The sequence below is a fragment of the Helianthus annuus genome, chromosome 1 (assembly GCF_002127325.2).
Source record: "Helianthus annuus cultivar XRQ/B chromosome 1, HanXRQr2.0-SUNRISE, whole genome shotgun sequence".
Lineage (NCBI taxonomy): Eukaryota > Viridiplantae > Streptophyta > Magnoliopsida > Asterales > Asteraceae > Helianthus > Helianthus annuus.
The window spans coordinates 96,499,867-96,517,920 of NC_035433.2; the positions used below are offsets into that span (position 1 = coordinate 96,499,867).

An 18,054-nucleotide genomic window follows, 5' to 3' on the forward strand; every position below is an offset into this window, starting at 1 on the left:
CTGGGGCTATACGAAGGGTGCAAAAGACCATTAAACCCCTGAATTGCCCCCAGTATAGGCCTAATTCAGGGGTATAATGGTCTTTTGGTCCACATAGACGCCCAGTATAGCCCTATACTGGGCGTCTTGAAGGGTTTTTTTTTTGTTTTCTCTTTTTAAATATCAATAACACTAATATTAACTATAAAAAACTCATATTAATTATAATAAAACTAATATTAATAATAAAAAAAACTCATATTAATTATAAAAAACTCATATTAATTATAATAACACTCATATTAATTATAATAACACTAATATTAATTATAAAAAACTCATATTAATTATAATAACACTAATATTAATTATAAAAAAACTCATATTAATATCAATAACACTAATATTAATTATAAAAAACTCATATTAATTATAATAACACTAATATTAATTATACGATGCCTATACGAGACTTATACTATACTATACGATACGATACAACACGATAGGCTTATACAAGACCTATACGAGACTTATACTACACTATACTATACGATACGATGCGATACAACACGATACTATAGGATACGATACCACATCCATAGGCCCATACAATGCCTATACGAGATTTATACTACACTATACGATACGATACGATATGATATGATACGATACAATACAATACGATACTAGACTATTGGATAAGATACAACACTCGTATAGGACTATAGGTGTGGTTTAGGTCCCGTTTAGGCCTATAGGCTTATACAAGACCTATAGGGGCCATATACTAACTTATACTATACACTGTACGATACTTATACTATACTATACGATACGATACAACACGATAGGCTTATACAAGACCTATACGAGACTTATACTACACTATACTATATTATACGATACGATATGATACGATACAATACAATACTATACTATAGGTGTGGTTTAGGTCCCGTTTAGGCCTATAGGCTTATACAAGACCTATATGGGACCTATACTAGACTTATACTATACACCATTTTTTTACTCAAAAAACATCACCCTCAAAAAACAATCAAATTACCCTACCAAAACATCTATTTTTCAACTAAAAAAAACCAACGAGGGGTCCTAATATTAATTATTTAAAATAAAAAAACTTGTTTTTGTATAAAAGTTTGCTAAAACGATTAATATTGTATAAAATGTTTGTTAAAAAAAAATTAAAAAAAAAAACCCCTTCAAGACGCCCAGTATAGGCCTATACGAGGCATATAAGGGGCAAAGGGTCACATATGAGGCCTATACGCCCAGTATAGGCCTATACGAGGCGTATTGAAGGGGAAGTGACATGAGTCAGGCACTGATTTTGATGTAACCCTATACGCCTCGTATAGACCTATACGAGGCAAAGGGTGTCTAAATAGCCAGATAAGGTGTCCAAATAGATCGACCCTTAACAAAAAAAAGGGAAGTTTGGAAACTAAACCTTCCTCTACCTCAACGAACATTACACAAAGCTGATCTTCCATCCCTTTCTTAACTCTCTCTCTCTCTCTCTCTCTAACACACACACACACACACACAGAGAGCAACTGACCAATGGCGAAACCACCGCAAACTGCCGGCAGCAACCACCATTCCTTCGCTTCCAAGTTAATCCTCCTTCTTACTCTCCTCCCAATCACCCTCGCCGCCTTCGCATTCGTCCTCCAATGGCGCGGCGGAGCCGTTGTAGACGTAGACGATATCTCTCGCTGGTCACCGCACCACAACTCTCTCAAGTTCCCCGGAATGGACTCCTCGCCGCTCGCCACCGTCGTTGAGCACCACTCCGCCTCCGACTGCCTCTCCCTAGGTCAATCGTCTTCTCCGTCGTTCCCTTACTTTCACGATTGGAAGTTCCAGTATGATTCCGATCTTAAACCTAAGGTATTCTGTGTTTTTGTTAGATTAGATGTTGAGAATTTGATTGCTAGTGAAGTGATCTGAGTTTTAAGTTAGTGGATCTGATGTTGTAGTTTGTGAGAATGTTGAAATGATGTTTGGATTTGAGATGAATTAGGTTTTAGATGTATGAACCTGTAATTATTACTAGAAGATGCCTTTGCTTGTTCATTTTTCATGAAGTTTCAGTAGGAATCTGATATCAAACCTAAGGTATAGTGTGTTTGATTTTGTTTTGTTTTGTTTTTTGTATGAATAGATGTTGAAGTTTGATAGCAGAGGGGAGTGATTCGAGTTTCACATTAGTGGATCTGGTGTTATAGTTTATGAGAATAGGATGATAATGACGGATTGTTTGAAATGAAGTTTGGATTTGAGATGAGTTAGGTTTTTTTTTTTGGGTAAAGGGTTACCCCGGTGATTTTATATATTCACAACAAAAACAAACAAGTAGTGAGGTGAAGTCCACACTAGTTCTTACATGAGACAGGCCCCACGTAAGTATAAGCCAAACAACGAAATCAACATAACAAATGAAAAACTCCTAGTCTAGCAACTAGCAAAAGCAATAGCAACTAAAAGATGAGTTAGGTTTTACATGTATGAATCTTCAAGTGAAAGTTAATGCAGTTTTGGAGTAGACGTGTAATTATTACAATTTATAGAGTTTAGGTTGATGAGAGAAGATGCCTTTGCTTTTTCATATCATGAATTCAGTTATTGTGTATGTGAAGTTTCGGTATGAATCGAATCTCAAACCTAAGGTATAGTGTGTTTGATTTTGTTTCGTTTTTATAAGAATAGATGTTGAAATATGATTGCGAGTGAAGTGATTTGAGTTTCAAATTCAATTTAGTGGATCTGGGCCTCTTGCATTGTAACTTATGAGAGTAATATGCTAACAACAAATCAGTTGAAAACAAGTACGAAGATGACAATCGTGATGTTAACTTAGCAGCTTTATTTTATCCGTATGAGCTTTAAATTTGAGATGAATTAGGTTTCACATGTATGATCGGCAAGTGAAAGTTGATTTAGTTTGGGATGTGACCTGTAGTTATTACTATTTATAGAATTTCAGGTCCATGAGAGAAGGTGCTTTTGTAGTTATTCTATACGTGAAATTACACTAAGTTTATATGTTTTTGGTGAAAAAGTCGATGACACTGCTAAACGTGAGTTAATATGAGCTGAATTGATATGATATTGCTTGTTGGTTTAGGATTTTGGGCACTCTCTGCCGTTAGGGTTCATGTTGGCTACAGTATTTTCTGTAATCAGGATTAAATGTTCGAATTTGATGATATTGAAGATGAAGCCCTCTTAGTATATATAGATGGATTTACAGTTTTATCTCTAAACCGTTGTGTGTTCGAACATACTCAAATTTATACTTATTTAAGCCATTGTGTCTTTGAATATACTCAAAATGCATGTATCAGGCTCGCTTGTTCTATGACTTGTTCTAACAGCTTGTTTTATGTGGTCAGATATCTATTACAACTAGTACGTCCGCTGGTTTAGATCAGATCTTGCCATGGATGTTCTATCATAAAGTACTTGGGGTCGGAACCTTCTTTCTATTTGTTGAGGGAAAAGCTGCGTCTCCAACTGTTTCAAAAGTTCTTGAATCTATCCCTGTAAGTTTCAATTCCCAGCTTTATTGGTCGAATAATCTTCTATTGGATTGATAATCCGTAATGTTTATTTACAATGTGTTTCTGCTGTATACAGTTACATTAAAAGTTGTGACATACAATGATACAATTTGTTTTTGTTTTTAGGGGGTCAGGGTCATATACCGAACAAAAGAATTAGAAGAGCAACAAGCTAACAGGTTGGTATTTTCTGCATGTAGCTGTTTGATTTTCAGTTGTGCCATTTGTTCTTTCATGAAACACAAGTTGTAAATGGCTCAAGAAGAGACCGGTGTGGTTGTTTGAAAAGGGACATATTTAGTTATCAATTGTTTTTAGAGTACATGGATGGTTCCTGTTGTTGACCAAATTTTGGATTTGGTCCCTCGCTTTCCAAAAGTACACAAATGGTCCCTGTGGTTTGCATTATGTAATGCATTTAGTCCCCAACTTTTGCTAAAAATACATGGATGGTCTCCGTGGTTTGCACTTCGTAACACATTTAGTCCCTAAGTTAGAGGTGTAGAAACCTTTAGATTTGTTAGCTGGGGACTGAATGCGTTACAAAGTGCAAACCACAGGTACCATCTGTGTACTTTTAAAGAGTTACCAAATCCAAAATTTTGGATAACCACAGGGACCATCCATGTACTTTACTCTTGTTTTTACTGTTTGCATGACAATGGACATGTGAATTTTCTGTTTTTTTGGTGTTAAAGTCGGATCTGGAATGAGACGTGGCTGTCAAGCTTCTTTTATAAACCATGTAATTATGAGCTTTTTGTAAAGCAATCACTCAATATGGAGATGGCTATAGTCATGGCAAGGGTATGCATTTTATTCTTTTTCCTATATAACAAAAAAGCTATCAATCTATGCTACTATTATTAATTATTAATGAAGGTTTTGCTGTAAAATTGGTAGGATTCAGGCATGGACTGGATACTTCATCTTGACACAGATGAATTGATACACCCGGCTGGTGCCGGGGAATATTCTCTAAGGAAGTTACTTCGTGATATTCCTAGCGATGTGGATATGGTGGTCTTTCCAAACTACGTATGTTATGTCACACGTCTAATGAATTTACGTATAATGTAGTATATATTCATTAGTTATTATTTTTATCTGCAATGCTTTCTCTTGTTTGCGAGAATTAACAAGCGTACGAGATTTCAGATCACTAAAAGTAAACAAAAACAAATGCTATAATCAACTATGTTAATGATGAAATGATTGTGTTATTCACTTATAAACTAACAGCTGACATTTGCTTGTCTTTCTGTACAGGAGAGCAGTGTAGAGCGTGATGACATCAAGGATCCTTTTATAGAGGTATTTTATTCGTGTAAACAAGAAAGTCCTCAAACAATTATTGTTATCTCTAATGTTTAACCATTGCAAGTTGCTAGGGGCGTTCAGTATATGGTTACAAACCAATTAAACCAAAAGCCAAACCGACTGAAATCGGTTACGTATTCGGCCTTCTGTTCGGCTTTCAACCGAACTGATTTAGTTATTCGGTTCTAAGAAAATCAAGTTGGTTAAAATGAGGAAACCGATGAAAAAAACCTGAACTGATGAACACTCCTACAAGTTGCAACCTCAAAATACTTTCTTATTTACTTTATATGCTTGAACTTAAATGAATCCAAGAGTGAAGTATTTTTTTGTGTGTATTTAATTAGGTATCAATGTTTAAAAGGAATTATGATCATCTTCCAAAGGACACCTACTTTGGCATGTACAAAGAATCTACTCGTGGGAATCCGAATTACTTTTTAACTTATGGGAACGGAAAATCAGTTGCGCGGGTTCAGGATCATTTAAGGCCTAACGGTGCACACAGATGGCACAATTACATGAAAACTCCAAAGTAACTTCTCTTCCCTTCTACTTTATATCCTATATAGTTTTAGCTGACACTAATGGGGTCTTTGGATATGCGCTTTAGACGTGATTATGTGATATTAGTTAACCAATATCGAACAATCATGTGTTACACAGGGAGATAAAACTTGAAGAAGCTGCTGTTCTACATTATACATATGCTAAGTTTTCTGATTTGACATCAAGACGCGATAGATGTGGCTGCAAGCCTACTAAAGATGATGTCAAAAGATGCTTTATGTTGGAATTTGATCGAGCGGTGAGTTTATTAATTATTTCATATAGTTTATATACAACCAATCGAGTTCATTAACTTATTTCTTTTATTTTTTTGATTGGTTCAGGCATTCATAGTTGCTTCAACTGCAACAGAAGAAGAAAAGCTGACTTGGTAAACTATAAACCTTTTAATTTTATAAATACTGCAGAGATTACAGAGAGACTATATGCATAACTTTGATCTTGATTATGCCTGTCACTTATCATCAGGTATCGTGAACACGTGGTGTGGACTGACAAAACAGTAAACTTGAAACTGTTGAGGAAAGGGATTTTAACTCGCATATACGCTCCATCAGTAAGAATTATACTCTTTTAGGGTTTTTTTTTTCTAAAAATAATTAATGCATTAATTGTGGTTACAAAACCTATACTATTACAGCAATAACGAAAATGTTTGCCTCGCTCACTTTAAGAGGGCTGAGCCTAGCTCACCTAAGCAGTCGAGCTCTTGTTTAGTTCGATGCTTGTTTATTAATTGTTATTTATTATATTCATATATACATGTATAATTAGTTTTATATCTATTTATAATTTTAATTTTTTATATAACATAATATATATTATAAGTTACTATTATCATAATTATATAAATTAATATTTATTATATTAAATAACAGTTATTATATTTATATTACCATTAGGCTTGTTAGGCTCGTGAACCTAGTCAAGCTCGGTATATGAAGCTCTTTTTAAGCCCGACTCATTTAGAACTTTTAGCGAGAGCCAGTCTCATCATCTCGAGGAGCTAACCAGCAGCTGAGCTTATTCCCATTTTGTCTTTACCACCCATAGGATTTTTCTTCCCTTTATTGCTTTCGCCAAAGAAATTGAATTTATTTATATAAAATTTGATACAGGTTATTATTGAGGGTTTGAAGGAATCGGGTGTGTTCAGCTCTGTGATTGCTAAAGCCCCTGCAACTCTGTCACGGGACAAATTCTTAGCTTCCATCGAGAGCAGTAACTCCTCGAGGACTAGTGGGGGCCGATCGCAGCCTCCAAGGAAGATAAGAAGAAACCCAGAGAATGAATCCCGAGCAACTGTTAGGAAGGTTTTGGAAGCTACGGAGGTAGCAGTGCCACCATTGTCTCCCCCGGGACCCACCATGGAAAACAACCTCATAACCGAGACCAGATAATTGTAGAGTTGACTTTGACTCGGTTTAAGTTGACTTTTGCTTGATTATGAAGGCTGTTCCCGATCATATTAGCCAAGCGCGCAGGCAAGTTGCGGGGTGGGGGGTTTAGAAACACACTTGTTACTTCATTTGAGTTTTGTTATTATATGTATAGATGTATTTAGAGTGTCAAGTAGTATAACTTTTGATCAATACATATTCATCTTGTTTGCTTGACTTGACCTTGGTGCGAACTCTGTGACGCTTCTTGTTCTTTTGACCTGTGAAAAAACAGGTAAGGGTATTTGGTTTGGAACAAGCACGCTTGGTGGGCTTTGTTTGTGTTGGGTCGTTAAGATCTCTAGCCCTTGGGCTGGATTCATGACTGACTCGGATTGACAGAACATAACTTTACAAACCTTATTCAAGTCTAGGACAGTGAATTCTTGTGTGAAAACGAGTTGTATATGCATATCGATATCGATCATGTAGCAAGCACTATAAGGTTAATGAATAGTTTTGGAAGATTCCGACTACTACGAAGTTTAATGAACTAATTAGTCTATAGTGGAAGTGATTTAAAAAAAAAAAAACTAATTTATTGAATAATATATTAAAAACGGGTTAGTGGATTTACCTAAGCATATTGGTTGTCTAACTGTTCAATTAAACAAATTACAAAGGTAACTTGAACATGATTGTCTTAATTATATAGCCCTAACTCAAACACGATCAGTTTATCCAATGAGTTCTTTTTTTTTGAAACGCAAACTTCATTGAAAACCCAAAAGCGCAAGCTATCACCAAGAAGGAAATAGCAAGCCGAAAACCAAACAATCCAAGAAAATTACATCACATCAAATGTACACCACCTCTCCCACTCTACAATTTCACGTTTAAATCTATGTTTATACCACAAGAAACCCAACGTCTTAACGTCCGCAACAATGTCGACCACACTCGAATTCTTGCCCGAAAAAACCTTCTCGTTCCTGGCCCTCCATATCCTCCAACTAGCGATTATAAATATACCTTGCAGCAGCATTTTTCTGTGTCCGGAGGCTGCACAGAACTCGTGCAGAACGACCGGGTCTGCAATGCTAAAGACGAACACCTCGGGAATGCGACATTGTTGCCCCTGCATGGTGATATGTCGCATAGTGATAGTGATATGAATATGATTTAGATTGGATACAATTCAAGATTGAACCAAATTTTAAACCATTAAATGAAAGTACAAACTTTTTTTTATAGAATTTGAATTTCTAAGGGGTATATATGTGCCATAACCCAGATTATAGGGGGCTCTTTTGCATTTAAATAGAAATTCCCGTAATCCATTAACTTGCAACCAATCCAGTTTGAACGATTGGGGAGGGTTTTGGATAATGGTGATGGCGAGTTTCACACTAACACCCAACTCTTCTTCTTCTTCTTCTCTCCTACGCCTTCATTCTTCAACGGCGTGGCAGATTGCTCCAGTTTCACCGTCGTATCTGCAACAATCTAGTTGGCGGAGAAACAAGGGTTCATTGGTGGTGACAAGAGCGGGAGCACCAGGAGCCACCACTTACCTCTTCGCATTCCTCTTTCCACTCTCTCTTCTCGCTGTAACAATCTTCACTGCTATCCAAATATCTGATAAACTCGACAGAGACTTCTACCAGGAGGTAAAACCCCAACTTATGCAATTTTCTAGTGTTTGTTGAGATTTAGTGATGTTCTATGCGCCAAATCCTAAAGTAAAACAAAATCAGTAGTGATATGTATTTGAGTGATTAAAAAGATGCCAAATTGGAATCTAATAATCTAAACTATATCCATTGTTGAATAATATAAGTAATGACACTCCTAAATTTCACATTCGGTGAGTGAAGAAGTAGGTTTGTCTGCCAACCTATGTTGTCAAAGACACAAGGCACACTCGAGGCGCATAGGCCTAGCTTCGGAGTAGCTTGGAGACTGTGGCCTAGGCGTTAAAAAACGAGGACTTTTTTGAGCTAGGTGCATAGTGTAAATTGTCATTTTTAAGGGTTTTATGCATGTTTTTGGTTTGTTTATGCTGTTTTAGGCTTATTTAGGTTGATTCCAGTTTTACTTAGGGTTTTTTTAACCATTGCTGGCCGGAATTTGGCCAGATTTTAGCCGGAAAATCACATGATCCTGTACCTGAGCCTAAAAGGTCATATTTCATGTTGCAGCCCACAAGGTGCGCTGGGCGCGCCTAGGCACACACCTTAACCACTGCAAAGGTGGGGACTACCAAAAAGCATTTGGTCACATCTCTTTTTAGTTTTCTTTGTTATTTTTAATTTTTTTAGTTAAACCGCTATGGGCTAGTTAAAGAGTGGGTTATGTTAAACCACACCATCCAGCTTTAGGGTGGGATTGCACTTGCCAATAAGAGTGATAGTTAGGAGTGTCATTGATCAATTGCTTGAATGGATTTGTCTTGATTCTTGTTGTAAACTGAAACAGCTAGAAGTTAATCAATCAATATTAGAAGGAGAGGATGAAGATGAAGATGTGAATCCAGCCTATGAAGAGCCTCCTACTCAGCAGCGGACTCGCAACCGGCCCAAACGTGAAGCTGAGATTACCGGAAGGTAATTTATTTTACACATGTTTTAGGGAGGGAAAACGGTTTTAGTGGGTTGACCAAGATTGTATTCTATCTATGTTATATGAATGTGTTTGAAACGAATAATCTTTACTATGATATTATGCTTCATTCTACATCATATTGTAATTTAAATCAAATTATATGTATAGTTCTGTGATTACATCAGCAACTTAATAGTAGTAGAAGACTAAATATCCATAAAAATTGGTTTGAGATTAGTCAGCCTTCATGATGCTTTATGCTTGTAAATTTCCTAGCACTACTTATTGCGTCGGTGTATATACATCTGGCAATAGCTCTAAAGAAAGACGGGTGCTTTGTGTAACTGGGAGTGGGAACTTATTGGAAATACAAAATGACTTGTAAGAAATATGGAGATAGCTATGGCAGACTTGTAAGAAATATGAAAATAGCTATGGCATCCAAAGTGTAGTTTTAGCCACAACATAGGTGTCAATAGCGATTATAGTGGTCGCTATAGCGCGCTATATAGTGAAGCAATGTAGTGTCGCTATTATGGTCATAGCGACGAATAGCGAGAATAGCGACACCTTATTTTTTTTTGTTAATATAGATAGCAATTAAATATATCTATAAAATAGCTAGATTTTAGGTTTTTGTTAAATATACATGTAAAATATACCAGGGTATCTTGATATAATATACATATAAAAATTTTAAAATTCTTTTTCTAGTGTATCGCTATCTATAAAATAGCCGCCCGCTATTTATCGCTATTCCCTATGCAGCAGATAGGTACCTTATCGCAATTTGTCGCTATTCGTCATTAACAACTATGGTCATAGGTTCCCACAACTATTTATCGCTATTCCCTATGCAGCAGATAGGTACCTTACGACACATGTCAAGAGATAAACTTGTAGTTGGGTGCACTCTAGTTAACATGTTAGATTATCATATGTATGTGTTTAAGACTAAGCGGTATGGGGGCCGGCTTAGGCCCGGCGCCGGTCCCCCACACCGCCCCCTGCTTCCGTCCCAGCGAATCCGGCTCCCCACAGACGAAGTCGACGGCCCAAATTTCAAAAATATAGCCGTTACTAACGGCTAGATTTACTAAAAAAAATTACTTTTTCACTTTAAATATATATCAATTTCATCCATTTTTTATACCATTCTCATCCATTTCTCCCATTCTTCTCCCATTCTCATCCATTTTTATAAAAAACAGTCCCATTTTTTTATACAATCATGAATCCATTCAACCCAAACAACCCCAACCCGAACAATCCCAACCCGAACTAACCTAACTTTTTTCGAGACCCGCTTACACTCCGACTATGGATCCTTCGTGGGGGTCTCCACAATTTACGTTTTCGGGTTTTCAACAATCACCCAATGCCTTCTCCCAAATGTCCCAACTTCAACATATGCAACAATACCAAGCACTCCAACAATTCATGCAATGCAACTCGGTTCAACTTGATCAATTCCAATCGCAACCGCCAACTTCCCAACTGCAACCCTCGGTTCAACTTGACGATGATGATGAAGTCGTCCCCGAATCGCCACCTAAAGAACTCAAGCGCAAAAAAAAAAAAAAACACGGGGAAGGGGAAGGCGGTTGAAACCGAACCCGACACCGCAAAAAAAAGCGGTTCGAGAGCAAAGCCGAGACAGTGGACAAAAGTAGAGGAGGAGGCACTAGCAATTGCGTATGTTAAGGCCTCAACTTGCCCGATTGTCGGTATGAACCAAAGTTACTTTTTTTTTTAATTTAAATTTAAAAAGATTTATTTTTTAGTTTTACTAATGCAATTTTTTTTTTAATTTTAGGGAACAATCAAACGGGTTCTAGTTTTTGGAAGGCATGTACGGATAGATTTAACGACCTTATGGGGCAAGGCCCGATACGTGATCTCGATTCCGTATCGGGCAAGTGGCGGAAAATGAACAAGGCCGTGAATGATTTTTGCGGGTATTATAACCCACTTTACATCAATCGTCCTAGTGGGAGTAGCGACGAGGACGTTCTTAACCTTGCGATGGCTAAATGGGAAGCAAAAAATCCGGCGCCTTTCCCGCACCTCCGAGCATGGAACATTTTAAAGAAAGAACCTAAATGGGCGCCGGTTCCAAATGAGGTCGCAACTGCCAAACGGACTAAAACTTCCGAGTCCGGAAGTTATAGTGCGGGAGGCTCCACTGCTCGTTGTCAAATCGATGACCCGATATATGACGACGATGTGTTGCCCGCTCACGAGATCGAACGTCCCGGCGGAAGGGACAGAGCAAAAAAAGAGGCGGCCGGAAAGCGCAAAAGCTCGAGTGGAGGGGGCGGCTCGGGTGGAGGTGGCGGCTCGAAGGCGTCTTCGAAAACGGACGAGTTGATTTCCGAATTCTGTTCGTTTAAAGACTTTGCGGCCGAAAAATATAGTCACAAGAAAAACGTGTTGGCCGACTATGCTCGAGCGGAGGATTTTAGGATAATGAGGTTGGATCTCGACTCGGTTCCGGAGGATGAACGAGAGGTGTATCGGAGGATGAAGGAAGAGGTGAAGAAAAAATGGACGTCGTAGGTTTTTTTTTTAATTTTTAGGAAATGTAATTTTTTTTATTTTTTTATTTTTGGGAAATGTAATTTTTTTTTATGTTATGAAATGAATTTATTTATGTTGTTTTATGTTGTATTTTTTAATTTTTATAAAGTTTTTATTAAGTTAATAAAAAAAACTTAGAAAATTATAAAATATTTAGGTGGGGTAGCCCCATCCTCCACCCCCCTCAAAAGTGAAGGAGGCCCATCCTCCATGGGATGGTGATGTGGCGGCCCATCCTCATGGGGATAGAGCTCTCCATACCCTTTAGTCTAATAAGACAATGCATGCTAGTTTTTACCAACACGAATGCACAACTTTATTAAAACAACAGAGAACCAAGAAATTGATTCGTAGACTACATTATCAGGGCAAGTATGATATAACAATCTCATATCCTTATTAATACATATAGTAAGTAATACGTACCATGAGTATTCTTACATGAGCCATCAGGTCAAGATCAACAAGACATGGTCGACCATGATTCAAACGTCATACATGTGATCTCTAAGTCTCCCCACTTGTCTGGTGGTACGCCCAAGGCTTCCATACCGCTTTAGAGGTATCGGCAATGTGACTACGGCATGTGGGTTGATAGTCATGCTTTGTAGAGTCACACTCATCCACAAGCCGTTCCTTTTACACTTCGTCCATTAAAGAAAGACGAGTGCTTTGTGTAAGTTGGCTAGTTTGATTTCGTAATACACACAGGCCAACATATGATATAAACCGTAACCGGGAACTTACTTGAAATACATAATGACTTGTAAGAAATACATAGCTATGGTATTCAAAGCGTAGTTTTAGCCATAGCTTCCCACATCTGAAAGTGTTACTTTCTTTAGGTCAGTAACAAGAAAGAAACGAGATTAAAGAACCTAATATAAAATTCACATGTTTTGGTTTCGCCTAAATGAGTTTGTTTTAGTTTTCTGTGAGCACATTTAGCTAAACGGGTCAGAGCCAGATCAACCTGTTGAGTTTGCATGCCGTTATCTATACCTTTTCTTCAAAAGGTACTTTTTGGCATAACTTAAGCTAGTTAGGTATTTTATATCGACATAAAAAATAATGCTTTTACAGACATATGTAATTTTAGCTGCAAATTGTTTTTTTTTATAAGTCGTCATATGCAAACAAATTGTATTTTAAAGTTCAGTATAAACAGATTGTGTTTGGGTTAATAATCTAGGAATACACCATAATGTTTGATTTATGTAAATTGGGTTTTTTGTTGGGCCTGACATGCAAACTCGATCCGTTTAACATCCCTAGAAGTCACAACCAATGTTTTAAAAACACATAGTTTTTTTTATGAAAAAAGTTTAACACTATTACTTTTAAATAAGATTATATTATTTAAAGATAACCAAATATAAAAAATATTTTTTCATAAAAGCAATTTGATTTATATTTATTTTTTTTATAAAAGCAATTTGATTATATTAATAAAATTGTAAAAGTAGGTGATGATATAAAACGTGAAGCAAATGTTTGGGGAAGTTTGTAGATATAGAAAAAGTTGGGGTTATTGAAAAAAGTTTGGAATCTAAGGTGACGAGAAGATGGATGTTCGTGAATGTTTGTTCATGTAGATGGTCTAAATAACCCATCCCAACCCCACTCCTCTCCACTTGCAAGTCTAACATCGATGAGGATGCCGGCACACCCTCTTGCCGGCGACACCACCATCTCTCTTTGGCGGCACAACCAACTATCTCTCGCCGGACGTTCACTAATTTCTGTTTTTACGCTAATGGTCTTGAAGTGGTATTATGTTTGTCATCCAAAAGTGTTGTGAGTTCAAATTCTCGATATGTAAGGTTAGGTAGTATTTAGGTATAAAAAAAGTTGATAAAAAAGATATATACTATATGTTAACAAAATATGACATTGTTACATAGAATACTTTAAAAAACAAATCCTTTATAGAAAGAGGTCAACGATTACAACAAATGCTTACATCTACGTGTTCAAAGAGCATAACATTGATGATATGGCAGAACAACTATTATCATAATGAGAAGTGTCTCCTCGTGTACAATTTTGATAAACATAAACCACATGGGTGTGTTATTACATCAACAATCTAATAGTAGTAGAAGACTGATGCTTTATAACATCTACAAACAACGATAGTTTTATGACAGAATGTGACATTCAAAAAGGAGATGTTATTAAATTATAATTGTAAACAAATCTGATTCTATTTATGAATAATTAAGGTTTTACTTGCTCGATCTTCCGCGAGAGTTCGAATCTGCCCGTGTATTTTTTTTTTCTAGGTACCACCAAAAGCATAACGCCCATTTTTTTTTTTTTTATTTTGGTTAGCTTAGCTTCTGTTACTGTTTTTTATATATAAGTTTATATTAAGGGGTCCGTTTTTCTAAGAAAAGACTCTGGCTAGTGGTATGGTGCTTAGTTTTCACAAAAATGGCGTGAATTCAAATCTTTACAAGTGCAAGGTGAAATTTAGGTGTAAAAGATTGCTTTTAAAAAAAATACCAAAGGACATCTAAGAAATACGAATATAGTTATATACACAACCAAAGGGCCTATAGTCCAGTGGTACCAAGGAGGTGTAGTAAGGTGTCCTCCCCCAAAGTTGTGCGGGTTCTAGTTCGGCAGTGGGCGGTATAAAATTTATAAGTAAATTTAGGGGGTGTGTGTCTGTGTGAGTTTGTTGTTGTAAAAATAAAGTTATACGCAACATTATTGTTATAGTAGTTTAGCCATAGTAGCACCCTTGCACGATTCATACACCAAAAACGAAATTCACGGGTTTGTGTTGGTTCAGATAGTACCTAAGTTCATGTTTTGCCAAGCAGTCGGGTTCAGGTCCATGTGGTGTGGACTATGGGTTCGAAGATTGCCTTATTTTTTATACATTGTCTTCAAAATGCATTTTATGTTTATCATGGGTCTTTTCCATTTGTATATTTTACCTTAATTTTCCAGTTTTACTTTCGTTTTAAATTTGACAAGTTTAATCAGACATGTTCATCTAAATCCTTGAATATGCATACGATTTTTGGGTTGGTGTAAATTTTCTGGGCATGGTATAACACAAACATATAAAAATTCACAAGACCAGTCATGCTCTTCATCACATCCCACCATAGAGTCACACTTATCTACAACCTTGGCTCTTACACTTCGTCCATTACCATTGATAGTGATAAACTTATTACACCTTTTACGACCTTCTAACCATCCTGTCGATAGTGCTACTACTTTGGTGTAATCAGGGTGGAAACTGTCGTCACAGAATGATTCACCACCTTAGTCACCTCCTTCTTGGAAACTGTTCAATGTTAGTTTCGCCTTTGTTCTACCTGACACCGGCGGTGAACATGTGTACGTCGGGTAGGGCTTTCCTTGGACACAACACTCAGAGTCGTTTTTTGTGTTACATCGTCCCTCTGGGGGTTTTCTTCCTGTTAGGTGGCCACTTGGCTGGCAGGTTTGAGCATCAGCATGTGGGGAACATGCAACAACAAGAACAAGCAATGCAACAAGGAATGCACATATGCTAAAGATCTTCATGTTTGAATAGTACTTCACTCGTTCACCTCTATGGAAGATAAATGTGAAAATTACTAGTATTTATAGAAGGTCTTGGGATTATGAAGAATATAAAGCATTACGGTGTTCAATATTTGGTTTAGACGGTGTTATTTTAATAACCCCATCTTAAAATCAATTCCTCACATAACCATTGTGCAAATCCAATTAAAATTATTCAACAAAATTCCATACAACACCGTCTTATACTTAAACCCCGTCTTATGTTTATACTCGCACCCTTTAGACGGTGTTCCCTTTGAACACCGTCTTATATGCTCATGGTTTAGACGGTGTTATTTTAATAACCCCGTCTTAAAATCAAATCCTCCCATGACCATTATGCCAATCCAATTCAACAAAATTCCATACAACACCGTCTTATGCTTAAACCCCGTCATATACGCACCCTTTAGACGGTGTTCCCTTTGAACACCGTCTTATATACTAATCAAATTCAAAAACGCAGAAGCTCCAACAACCCACCAAATCTTTCATCTTCTTCCAACTTTCTCACCTTCTTCATTCAATTCTCTCATCTTCTTCATCCAACTTTCTCACCTTCTTCATTTAATTCATCATTAACAAGCTTTTAAAGCTTCAATGTTAGTTTCTTTAGTTTCTTTTTTCTGTACATATGTTACTTAATGTTTTATAGTTTTATAAATAGTTTTAAATGTGTTTAATTATATGTTTTTTTTTGTTAGAAATTGAAGTTGTCTTTTGTTTTTCTAAGGCATTAGTGTATTGTATATGTGTTTAACATTGTTATAATTTATTTTCAGTGATATAGTGATATATGAAAATTTTCTATTTTAATTTACATATAGATGTTATATATTTACATTTACATATAGGTATATAAATATACATTTAGGTAACCCTTTAGAATTACCCGTCCAAAATTTATCTAATAGAGATAAATTTTGGATTGTCCCGTTCGGGACTGCTTTTTGAATATTCTATCTTATTTAGGATATGTATACATTTTAACGAACTGCCATTTAAGAAAAGATCGGTTGGTATTTCCTCTACTCTCACGGGTTTGCGGTTTTTTCGCATACTTGGGGAGTTAAGGGGAAATGCTGCCGATTTTTTTCTTAAATGTCGTCTCGTTAAAATGTGCACTTCTGAGATAGAATATTCAAAAAGTGGGTTAGAATTCACCGCCTTAGAACACCGGTTTACATCATACGTATACGCTCATATCATTTTTTGTTTATTTGAATTTTCAGATGGATCGCGATTCGATGTACTACCGAAATCGTACAGATGAAATATATATAATGGGTATTCAAAGTTTTCTTAAGGCCGCCGAAGCTCATCGTGTGAATATGGGAGACGATTGATATTTTGTCCCTGTGCATCGTGTACAAATTTTCAAAAATTTGATATTAAAGAAATAAACTTTCATTTGTTTAGATATGGTTTTATGCCTGGATATACTTGTTGGTCAAAGCATGGGGAATCTCTTGCTAATCATAGCACATCGTCTTTCAAAATAGGCAATGATAAAAAGGATAATAAAGAACAATATATTGATCACGAAAATTTCACTTTAAATGACGACAAAGACAACTTCAATGACATGTATAATGATTTAGAGACTAATATTGGTTGCTGATGAAAAAGAAAAATTAAGAAAATTACTTGAAGATGAGGAAAAGCCGTTATATGCTGGTTGTAAGAAATACTCGAAACTAAGTGCTGTTTTGAGATTGGCTACCTTAAAGTCAACACACGGATGGAGTGATAAGAGTTTCACAGATCTATTAGTGTTATTAAATGACATGCTTCCAGAATGGTTTAAGTTAATAATGACATTATTGTAATTAAAGGAATTGTGAGACATTTTAATAGCTGAAAAGGGTATTTTGGGAAGAGTAAAACAAACCAATTCCTAATTTATCTCCATCTCTCTCTAACTTAAAATTCGATCATATCTTTAATTTTATGTTTTAAGTAGCTGAACGTGTATTATTGTAATTAAATGAATTGTGAGTGACATTTTAATAGTTAAAACGAATTGTTTGGTATTTTAGGTTATGAGGCCTGTTGTTCAAAAGTCCCAAAAACGAAACAACCAAAGCCGAAAAAAGCTATGCCAACACAAAACAAGTCCAAAGGAAAACGAAAACAGGTTCAAGCTAAATTGACATATCAAGAAAAAGCAAGCCGAAAAGTGAAGTTACATTTGCAATTGATCGAACTAAGACCCGAATGGCATAAGAAGATGGTTGGTCGACTAGGTGGATACATCGGGAACGACTGGGCTACTACACTTCCATATTCAGCTCCTGAGAATATGTTTCCTAGTAAAAGTGGTACCTATATTGAGGCTGAATCAATGTTAGCATTATTTGTTAAAGACTGGGTTGATCTCACCATTGTGTTTTGGTTTCCATTGTAAGTTGTTATTACTATAATATTGTATAGATATAACTGAATTTATTAAGTTTTATCAT

The 18,054-nt window shown here is 36.3% G+C and overlaps 2 protein-coding genes across 3 annotated transcripts; both read left to right on the forward strand.

Annotated features, from left to right (window-relative positions):
* The first annotated feature begins 1,463 nt into the window (after positions 1-1,463).
* LOC110876424 (glycosyltransferase-like KOBITO 1) lies at positions 1,464-7,154 on the forward strand. The gene is made up of 11 exons (XM_022124600.2): positions 1,464-1,896; positions 3,402-3,551; positions 3,696-3,748; positions 4,268-4,376; positions 4,473-4,607; positions 4,839-4,883; positions 5,237-5,424; positions 5,556-5,697; positions 5,783-5,829; positions 5,928-6,015; positions 6,578-7,154. The coding sequence occupies exons 1-11, from the start codon at positions 1,567-1,569 to the stop codon at positions 6,857-6,859; spliced, it is 1,569 nt and encodes a 522-aa protein (XP_021980292.1). The 5' UTR covers positions 1,464-1,566; the 3' UTR covers positions 6,860-7,154.
* A 1,014-nt stretch (positions 7,155-8,168) lies between these two features.
* LOC110876428 lies at positions 8,169-12,095 on the forward strand. 2 transcript variants are annotated; one of them, XM_022124606.2, is made up of 3 exons: positions 8,169-8,508; positions 9,317-11,169; positions 11,259-12,095. In XM_022124606.2, exons 2-3 carry the CDS (start codon positions 10,821-10,823, stop codon positions 11,999-12,001), a joined length of 1,092 nt encoding a protein of 363 aa, XP_021980298.1. In that variant the 5' UTR covers positions 8,169-8,508; positions 9,317-10,820; the 3' UTR covers positions 12,002-12,095. The 2 variants fall into 2 exon arrangements, with proteins under 2 accessions (XP_021980298.1, XP_021980303.1); XM_022124611.2 differs by lacking the exon at positions 11,259-12,095 and having other exon boundaries at positions 8,182-8,508; positions 9,317-9,640.
* Positions 12,096-18,054: the final 5,959 nt, after the last annotated feature.

Bases quoted from the DNA above. Each gene is read 5' to 3' on its own strand.
- LOC110876424 (XM_022124600.2), top strand. From the start codon at position 1,567: ATGGCGAAACCACCGCAAACTGCCGGCAGCAACCACCATTCCTTCGCT. The intron at 4,608-4,838 runs GTATGTTATGTC...CTTTCTGTACAG, and splicing joins TGGTGGTCTTTCCAAACTAC to GAGAGCAGTGTAGAGCGTGA. The intron at 5,830-5,927 runs GTAAACTATAAA...ACTTATCATCAG, and splicing joins GAAGAAGAAAAGCTGACTTG to GTATCGTGAACACGTGGTGT.
- LOC110876428 (XM_022124606.2), top strand. From the start codon at position 10,821: ATGCCTTCTCCCAAATGTCCCAACTTCAACATATGCAACAATACCAAG. The intron at 11,170-11,258 runs GTATGAACCAAA...TTTTAATTTTAG, and splicing joins CTCAACTTGCCCGATTGTCG to GGAACAATCAAACGGGTTCT.